Genomic DNA, 10,221 nt, shown 5'->3' with positions numbered 1-10,221 from the left:
CCTAATAAGGAAAGACAAATATTGAACATGGTAATTTCCACGAAGTATGGTAAGCTGGGCTAGAGAAGATACACCGGTGGGGAGAGAGATGAAATGACAGGGAAAAAGATGGGATGGTCCGGGAAACCTTCTGGTTTAAGGTAAGACACTGAAATTTAAGGAGGAGTCCAGGTGGTCTGGAGAACTGAAAGAAATTCAATAGTTAGGATTTGGGACCCCACAGAGAAAGACTGTAAAGATACTGAGGGGGCACCTTGGCAAAATCGTTTTACCGGGACCTCCGGAAGGGAGAGGTCATTAGCCTCGTGAACATTCCCTGGGCAAGAACGAGAACATTGTGTACTTGAACATTCCACCTGAGCTGGGCTCGCCTCAAATTCCTCATTCCTCGTTGTACGCAGGCTCCCACCAGCTGCAGAGATGTGGCGGCCCGCAGACAATCGAGCAACGCTAGAGCTGTCCCGGCGGGTCTCGCTCGGGCCCGGGGCCGGGTCCGCAGGCTCCGCCCACACCCAGGCGCGCTCCGGGGCCTTGTCCCGGGGGCCGCCCCCGCCGCGTCCGTCACGTGACCCGACGTGTGACGTAGGAGGAAGGAGACGCCATTAGAGGGAGGCGGAGAGCGGGCGCTGCTCGCCTCTCCCCAGGTTCCTGACGTGGTGCCCGGGGCCCTGCACTCTCGGACTTTCCCCTCGGCGCTTCCAGGCCTCTCCCGGAGGCGCAGTGGGGTCGGCGTCCGGGGCGGGGGGCGCCGGTGCGGAGGGGCTGCGCGGGCCGCGGCTGTGAAGGTGCCGCGGCGGCTGTGGGGAGCTCGGCGCGGCGGGGACGCGACGGGATGGCTGCGGCCGGCGGCGGCGGGGCGGCGGCGGGCCGAACCTACTCGTTCAAGGTGGTGTTGCTGGGGGAAGGCTGCGTGGGGAAGACGTCGCTGGTGCTGCGCTACTGCGAGAACAAGTTCAACGACAAGCACATCACCACCCTGCAGGTGCGGGCCGCGGGGGGCGGGGGGGCGGCGCCTCCGCGCCTCAGGGGACTTTGCTACCGCGGTCCTTGGGTCTGGGCGTTCAGATCCCAGGCCTGTCCCCTCTGCCTGCGCATTGCCTTTGCGGTCTCGCCCTGGGAACACACGTCGTCGGGGAAGCCCGGAGATGGGACAGGCCCTCGGGAGAGAAATGGAAGGGCCCTGAAAAGTCCCCGGGGTCCCCAGAGTGGCTGCGCATGTGGTGGGTCCCCGTCGGGGGGCTAGTTTTTCCTCTCTGACTCGCTTCCGCTTGGGCCCTAGGTGCCTTCACCCTGCAGTCAGTCAACCGAGCGTCAGCCCTTTTTCTTTCTTTCGGAATTAGGAACTTAGCTGCCGGTTTGATTTTGCGAACTAGGTGATGTGTAACTTCAGCACTTACTGATGACTAAGTGTTTGTGCAACTTCCATTTTGTCCTGTCTTCGAACAAAGTGCCGATTGGCAAGTCTTTTCTTTCTGGAGGGATTTTGAAATGACCGCTTGCTGGTGGGGGTTACGCAGTTCCATTGCAGCCTGCGTGGGTCTGACTTGTGGGTCACTTACATTCAGCGATGCAGGTCGACCCATATTCATATGGAAACGTCATATGAATACTGGCCAACAATTGGTCCTCAAGCTAACAGCTTTACTGCTGCTATTTATTTTCTTTGCTTGTAAATGTAGGGCCAGCTTTCATTTGCAGATACATGATTGTTAGTCAGAAAAGTGTTAAAATGTAGTCATTAATTGGGCGTGAAATCAGTTTGCACGTGTTAGGACAAAAATACCCAACGAGTCCACCCTGATCTGTTTCTTCGGAGGCAGTCAAGTCTAGTGGACTTTTGATCTTGATTGTGTGCACCTCTGTTCGTTTAACTAGCTGTGTAATTTGGGGCAAGTTAATTAACCTATCTGTGCCTCTGTTTCTCGATTTGTTAAAATGGCCATAATAATAGTATATAGTTCATACGGTTGTCAGGACAAATATACATAAACGCACTTTAGGACCTGGCCCAGTGTAAGCTCTCCATCTTTATTATTACTACCCCACAATAGATCTTAATTAGTGATTGTGTAGTGTGTAAGTCCATGGACACTATTTGATAGAATGCAGTTTTTTAATAGTTGTGATATTAGATATTTGATGCTATTATTAAACTACTGAGTCTAGAATTTACAAAGATGCTCTGATTCCATGTTCTATTTTTACTCCTCTATTTTTACTTCTTTATAAAGCATAAGATCTGAAAAAGTGAATGTCAGGAACCTGGGTGGTTCTTTTTTGTGTTTTTTTTTTTTCCCTTGCATTTTTGTACAAGATCACTTAACACAATTTTAATAATTATGGTTGAGTGTTACTAGAGAGATAAAGGAAATTTGTAGGGTAAATGCCTGTGATCAGTTGGAAATTTAAAGATTTATTAAGGTAAAGTAATAATAATAGCTAACATTTAGTGAGTTCTTACCGTGCTGAGTATTTTACTTTTCTTCTATTCTTATAACAGCCTGTGTGGGAGGTGGATAGTTTCATTAGCCTCATTTTACACATGCTGAAACAGGCATGGTTAAGTTGAGTAACTTCTTGGTCATCATATTGCTACAAGTCTTGGTTCTCAAGCTGAAATTTGAATCCAGTTTAGATTTAAAATTTTGGAGCACTGTTTCTGGATGTTGGTAAACCACCCCTTAGTGATTTCTTTTGTGCTACAGATCTTAGAGAAAGAGAAGACCATTTTAATTGAGCTCTTAATTTTTTTAAAAGATAATTTAGCCCTTCAGCCTAAAAATTACATTTACATTATACATTCCAAAAATATCCTCAAAGCTTTTAGCTGGGTAAAGATTTTTAAATATCTGAGAGGAAACCTGCAATCTATTACATAGATCTCTAGTATCAAAAGCATAGCATATAACTCTTATCACAAACATTATCTGATTTTAGTATATGTGCTGCCGAAGCGAGCACCACAAACATTATCTGGATTATGTTCTAGAATTGAGGCTTTTGCTGTGTACCAACATATGGAAGCAGCATTATATACAATTTCCTTCTCTTGGATATCAGTTCATTTCATCTTTTTAAACAATCTTTTTGGAGAAATTTTATTTCAGTTAGACCCATAGAGAGTCTTGTATGCCTTTCATTCCAAATGGAGAGGAACTAATGCATCATAAGATGTGAGAGAAAGAATTTCCCTTTTTACTTAGCAAAAAGAACTACCTACTACTTAGAGAAAGCAATGGCAACCCACTCCAGTACTTGCCTGGAAAATCCCATGGGCGGAGGAGCCTGGTGGGCTACAGTCCATGGGGTCACCGAGAGTCAGACACGACTCAGCGACTTCACTTTCACTTTTCACTTTCATGCATTGGAGAAGGAAATGGCAGCCCACTCCAGTGTTCTTGCCTGGAGAATCCCAGGGACGGCGGGGCCTGGTGGGCTGCCGTCTATGGGGTTGCACAATAAAATACTTTGTGTTTTGCTTGCAAAGTACACTCTCAAACATTCCTATTTTAAAGACTAAAAGGAACCTAAGATAGTTCAAGGTTTACTATTTCAGTCTTTAGTTTAATATTTCAGTCAAGTGATTGTCTACTTTAGTCTGAACATCTTGGACGTGAGATGAACTGATACAGAAGGTGGAAAACAATGTATCCTGAGATAGCTTGTTTCATTTTTGGACAGATTACTTTCCAGTTCGTTTTTCCAGGTCTAGAGACAAAATCTGTTTCCCTGCTCTCTGAATCTGAATCACATGACATCTGAATCTGAATCACGTGGCATCCCTTCTGATAGTTGAAGATGGCTGTACATCCCCTTGAGTTTTGTCTTCTCTTGGTAAACAGTTCTGGTTCCTTTTAGTAGATCTCCTGTAACATTGTTCTAAGTCATATCATTATTTTGACATCTCTTCTGGATACTTGGTATTTAATTATTGCCTTCTTTTCTTAAAATTTGATAGCTTGAGCTGTAGAAATGACTCTTAGTGTGGTTTGAACTGTGCAAAGAAGTACAGGCTATCACCTCCCTTGTGGAGAATCCTTTTCTAACTCTGAAGTCGAAAAGATGCTGTGAGTTTTTGGGTTGCCACATTGATTAATATTGGGCATGCTGTCTTAGTTTTGTTTGCTGAAAGGAAGCAAGAGAGATAGAGGGAGAGAGTGAGGAAGGAAGACTATGTCCCTCAACTTGATTTTACTTTCATTGTGTAGTTGCCTTCCTTGCCAACCCCCAATGTATTTGACCCATTAAAGTCGGCTTTGATAGGTTTTCTTCAGTGCTTAATGCCTGTTAATATGCTTTTGAATTTTGATTCTGTAGCTCAAGAAACATTGATGGAGCTACTGTGGGTCAGGCACTAGATTGGCTCCTGGCCATGCCCATAAAAATAAAGCATGATCTCTACAGCTGTATTAGGCACCTATTTTAACTTTTCACCTGAAGATTTGGTAAGACTGTCTTCAGTGTTCTCATCAGTCATTAATAGACTCTGAAAGAAAAGGGTGAGCTGCGGCCAAGCACAAAGCCCTTCACAAGTCTCTATAATCTAGTGACACAGGGCCAGAGGTTGGTTTCTCTTTAGACTCGAAGTCTAGTTCAGTCGCTCAGTCGTGTCCGACTCTTTGCGACCCCATGAATTGCAGCACGCCAGGCCTCCCTGTCCATCACCAACTCCCGAAGTTCACTCAAACTCATGTGCATCGAGTCAGTGATGCCATCCAGCCATCTTATCCTCTGTCGTCCCCTTCTCCTCCTGTCCCCAATCCCTTCCAGCATCAGGGCCTTTTCCAGTGAGTCAACTCTTCGCATAAGGTGCCCAAAAGTATTGGAGTTTCAGCTTCAGCATCGGTCCTCCAATGAACACCCAGGACTGATCTCCTTTAGGATGGGCTGGTTGGATCTCCTTGCAGTCCAAAGGACTCTCAAGAGTCTTCTCCAACACCACAGTTCAAAAGCATCAATTCTTTGGAGCTCAGCCTTCTTCACAGTCCAGCTCTCACATCTATACATGACCACTGGAAAAACCATAGCCTTGACTAGATGGACTTTTGTTGGCAAAGTAATCTCTCTGCTTTTCAATATGCTATCTAGGTTGGTCATAACTTTCCTTCCAAGGAGTAAGCGTCTTTTAATTTCATGGCTGCAGTCACCATCTGCAGTGATTTTGGATCCCCCCAAAATAAAGTCTGACACTGTTTCCACTGTTTCCGCATCTGTTTCCCATGAAGTGATGGGACCAGATGCCATGATCTTCGTTTTCTGAATGTTGAGCTTTAAGCCAACTTTTTCACTCTCCTCTTTCACTTTCATCAAGAGGCTTTTTAGTTCCTCTTCACTTTCTGCCATAAGGGTGGTATCATCTGCATAGCTGAGGTTATTGATATTTCTCCCAGCAATATTTTAACCATCTGTTAACTTTATTCTTAAATGGTTGTGTGATTTCAGTTATCTTTGTTTCTCTCTATAATTGTGCTCTTAGGCAGTCACTTCCTTTTCTTTAGCTGAAGCTCCCTTTCCCCCTTATTGTAAGACTGTGCACTCTGACTTAAATGCCTTTTACCTCTTTCAACTAGTCTCCTGTGTAAAAAGTAACATTTTTCATAATCAGAACCATCCATCATCTTTCCTTTTAGAACTCTTAACTGGAATTCCACCTGTCTGCCTCCTGAAGTCTAGGGTAGGTGCCTGTCATTTGATCAGCAAAACAGTGCTGTAAAGTTGGCTGGGAAGACAGTATCCTAAGAGTTTGCAAGTGAGAAAACAAAGACTTGGGTTAGATTTCTGAGGTCCTATGTATAGTGATGGTGTACTGTTTTTTTCTTAAGCTAAGTCAGCTACTTTTTTTTATTCATATACCTTAGCCTCCAGAGCAACACTTGGCATTCAGATTCTAGCAGTTAGCTTTATACTCAGCTGCTGTTGCTGCTAAGTCACTTCAGTCGTGTCCGACTCTGTACGACCCCATAGACGGCAGCCCACCAGGCTCCCCTGTCCCTGGGATTCTCCAGGCAAGAACACTGGAGTGGGTTACCATTGCCTTCTCCGTTATACTCAGCTAGGAATCTTAATTTCCTTGTTTATAAGATTAATGTTTCAAATGTCTGAAAGACCTTCTAAGGTAGTACTGGAAACCACTTAGAAGATTCAGCCAATTTTTGTTTACAGTATCTTTATAAAATACCATAGTAGAAATCTTTCCTTTTTCCCTTAGTATTTTACTAGATATATGTGGGCTATGGAAGGGTGGATGATTTTTTTTTTTTTTAAGAAGAGTTTTTCGGAATTATTGCTTTGAACATCTAACATACAACTATTCTATATCTTTTATTTTCTGCTGTTATGTTTTGAGCTAATCCTTAGAAGTGACTTTTTGACTCTTCTTTTCAAAGTATTTACTTGGACTCTAAACTGATTATAATACCTCTTTATAGAAGCTAAAGATAAATGAGGTATTCAAGTACCCAGTTTAGTTTTCTTTCTTTCTTTAAATTTAAAATATTTGATATATAGCATTTTATAAACTTAAGTTGTATAACATGTATAACATGTTGATTTGTTACCTTTATATGCTGTAACATGATTTTGACCTTGTAGAAATTCATCGTAGTTTTCTGGTAGCTCATTTTTATTGCCTTGCTACAGAGGACTCATGAGTTATCTGACTGAACCCTTTCATGTCTGTGGCTTCAGCTGAAAGTAGTCAGTGGATTACCCCCGCCCCTCCCAGCCCAGTTTGCATAATCTCAGTCCCTGATCAGGGAAGGACCCTGGCAATGAAAGCACCAAGTCTTAACCCCTGGACTGCTAGGGAACTCCCAATAGATACTTTAAATCCTTAAGCCAGAAACAATGTTAGTAACTGTAGCAAAAATAATGTAACTGGAAAGTCTGTTGAATTTAGATAAAGACAGTTGAGTATTTGTCTACTGCATTAGGTATTTTGTTTTGCCAAAGGAACAAGTGGTTTGGCCAAGAAAAACAAAAAAACATTAAAACTTTGATGAAACCAGTTATGAAAAGACTTTCATTTGGCAAATGCAATTTATTCTTATTATATCTCACCTATAAGCATTTTTTAAAAATACAGATTAAAAAAACACCCACTGTGACTTCAAATAAAGTGCTGGGTAAATAAGCATCAGGTGTGAATGACAGGTGTCTAATAAGATTGATAAGTCTCTTAATCCACCTAAAATGTGGAAGATGAAATCTTTGGAATTAGAAGAAATAGTGATGCTGTAACTCAGGGTTTTCAGGTGGTGCACTGGTAAAGAATCCACCTGCCGATGCAGAAAGTGCAAGAGAGGTGGGTTTGATCTCTGGGTCTGGAAGAGCCCCTGGAGTAGGAAATGACAACCTGCTCCAGTATTCTTGCTGGTGATAATTCTGTAAACAGAGGACCCTGGCAGGCTGCAGTCCATGGGGTCGCAAAGAGTCAGACATGACTGAGCAATTGAGCACGCTGTGTGCATGCGCACACACAAACACATACAACTCAGGGTTTGGAGGATTAAAGTGAGAAATGTACCATTCCTTTGATTCTCATCGTTTGTGGCTACCCTGAGAGTATTTGGGGAGATGAGTTGGTGTCCAGGAGCACTTAGTCCGAGTGGAGGAAAGCCAGGTTAAGAACGTGTTTGTGTTCTAGAATAGGCAGCTTTGTGCAGTGGCAAAAGCACTGTGGAGTCAGACAGCCTTCCACCCACTGCGGTACCTCACTGAGTTGTCTGACCTTGGGTGAGTCACTGTATTTCTTTAAATCTCGGATTCACACCTGTAAAATAGGGCTAATTGCCTACTTCACAGGGTTGTTATTAATACAAAGATAAAATGAGAAAGACGAAGTGTGGTGGCACATGGTATGTACTATTTTTTTTCTTCCCATATTCCTCGAAACCTTTGACTTGACATTGTTTATGCCACTCTCCCCTTCTCTTTCTCAATGGGATTCTTTGACTGAGATGTTGCCAGGGCATTATCCCTTAGGAACGTGTGGAAAAAAAATTTTTTTTGATATTTTGATATGTGCATATAAGCAGTTTTCTTGACTGTTGAGTGGGTTGGTGGCTTTTATCTGATTCTCAAAGCAGTCCATGATTATATCTCCCTCCCCTTTTTATTACCATGTAACAGAATTAAGAACCTCTGCCCCAGAGTATTACATAACCATGAATAGTATCTCAGTAGCTTGGCCAAATTAAGTATGCCTCATAGAGATAGTTGGGGAGAGAAAAAAGAGGTTTCAACCTTCTGATCATTTGCTGCTATCTTGATGTCATGTAAAATCTTTTAGCTTTATTCTCACCTATAATAGTTTTTAAAACAGAAGATTTTTGTTCTTTAAGAAAATATCTATGAAATATTAAGAATTTAGGATTTATATAAAATGAGATGATTTGTATTACAGAAGGACTCTTTCCATAGAGAAGGACTTAAGTTTTTTTGTTATAAAGGCAGAAAGAAAAGATTTAGCAAGTACCATGTTATAATGTGCTTTCCTGGTGCATCAGATATTTGAGTTAAAATAATTTGGTTTATAAGGAAACTTTTCGAAACATATCTTTTATGTAAATTGAGTTCTAGCAGGCACACTGTAGATGAATTTATCCACAGTAACAACATTTGCAAGTCTGCTGTGGACAGCACCGTGCTTCTCCCTGCCCCCTCTAGTAGAGAAGTGTTCGTTCACCTCTCAGTCTGAGAGGCACCATAGCACAGTGAGTGTGAGTCATGTCTGCAGCCAGACGGCCTAGATTGCAAATCCTACTCTGTTGCTTGTGACCTTGAACAAGATACTTAACATTCCTTTGTCTCTGTTTCCACTCCTGTAAAATTTGGGTAATAACTATATCTAATCACAGAGTTTTATGAGAAGTGAATTAATATTGAAAAGTATTTAAAACACTGCCCATTTCATTGTAAGCACTGTGAAAGTGTTAAATAAATAAAAATATGTAATCTAGTTAACAGAATACTTATACCCATGAAAAGATAACTTAAAATATGAGGTGGTATGTGCTGTATATGGTAAGATTAGGTTCCCTAAAGTTCTGCTGCATAGAGAAATCCAGTGTGGGCTGTATGGGTGGTATGAGACAATTTAAAAATTAAAAGAAGATGATTGTAGATCTATGAACTGGTCTTGGAGAGATGAGATTAAGATAGAGAATAAAGAATAGGCCCAAGTTAGAGAGGAATTTTATGAACAAACAGAATTGGAGGGAATATATAGTGTAGACTCTCTGAATACTGGAAGCTTTCTAGGAAGATAGATGTGGACAAATGGTGGAGGTCCTTGGATACAAAGATAAGGGTTTGAGATTTTTTATTTCTATAATAGGGCTCCCTGACTTTCATAAAGGAGAAGCTTATGAATGACTTTGTAAAAAGTGCGTTGCACAGTACTTGGTGAAAGGTAAGCATTCAGTAACTGTTAGCTGGTATTAGTTATAGCAGTAGAAATGACTGTGTAGTGTCTCACTATATCGATGGGCTACATTTGTATATTTTTTAAAGAATTGCCTAGTGATGGACACTCAGGTTATTTCTTTCCATTTTCTTTCTTTTTCTAAAGAATCAATGCTCTGATGAGCACTCTTTTCATAAAATTGTTCTATACATCCATGGTTCCTTAGGAGAGACTTAGCACTGTCTCTCAACTCACCATGGAAAGTGATGGTAAATTTCAGAAGGAATGGTAGAAAGGAAATGATGGAGCTTTCCCAGCTATAATTCACTCCCCTCTGCTGAGAAATCCCCACAAAACTCTTGACAAAAGGCTTTTATGGTATTAGCTGCCAACAGGATATAGTTCAAGTATACTAATGTAAAGTGATAACTTATTAGAGAACTCAGCTGTGGATGTGGTAAGGGCTTTTTGTTTTTGTTTGTTTGCTTGTTTTTATTTTTAATCATGGAGGTTTGGGGAAGATAATGTGGCATGTAGACTAGAGAACCAGAGGGTGAGGTGAGACCAAAGGTATTTATATTATGACTTAATATGAGACTGGTGGTCAAGGAACTCCAGAGGAAATATGAAGACAAGACTTGATCAGGTCTTTTTGGAATATGGGATGACAGGGAAGGAAGAATATTCAGTGATGATATTCCTGAGATGCTAAACCTCAGTGACTTGGAGAATGTGATGAAAATATTAATGTTACAATGGAAAGCCAATTTTGGAGGGAAGATCAGTTTAACTTTAAATATCTTTGAAAAAAGAGA

General features: G+C 41.7%; 1 protein-coding gene across 1 annotated transcript in view; it reads left to right on the top strand.

Annotated features, from left to right (window-relative positions):
* The first annotated feature begins 584 nt into the window (after window positions 1-584).
* RAB21 (RAB21, member RAS oncogene family) overlaps window positions 585-10,221 on the top strand; it is a 28,643-nt gene continuing 19,006 nt past the window's right edge. Inside the window, exon 1 of the mRNA XM_005896796.2 lies at window positions 585-982. Coding sequence (XP_005896858.2) covers window positions 833-982 — 150 coding nt within the window. The 5' untranslated portion in view covers window positions 585-832. The remainder of the gene's footprint in view (window positions 983-10,221) is intronic.

The sequence above is a fragment of the Bos mutus genome, chromosome 5 (genome assembly GCF_027580195.1).
Source record: "Bos mutus isolate GX-2022 chromosome 5, NWIPB_WYAK_1.1, whole genome shotgun sequence".
NCBI classification, from domain to species: Eukaryota; Metazoa; Chordata; class Mammalia; order Artiodactyla; family Bovidae; genus Bos; species Bos mutus.
Note: the sequence above shows the minus strand (reverse complement) of the source record. Positions and strands in the feature narration are given on the sequence as shown.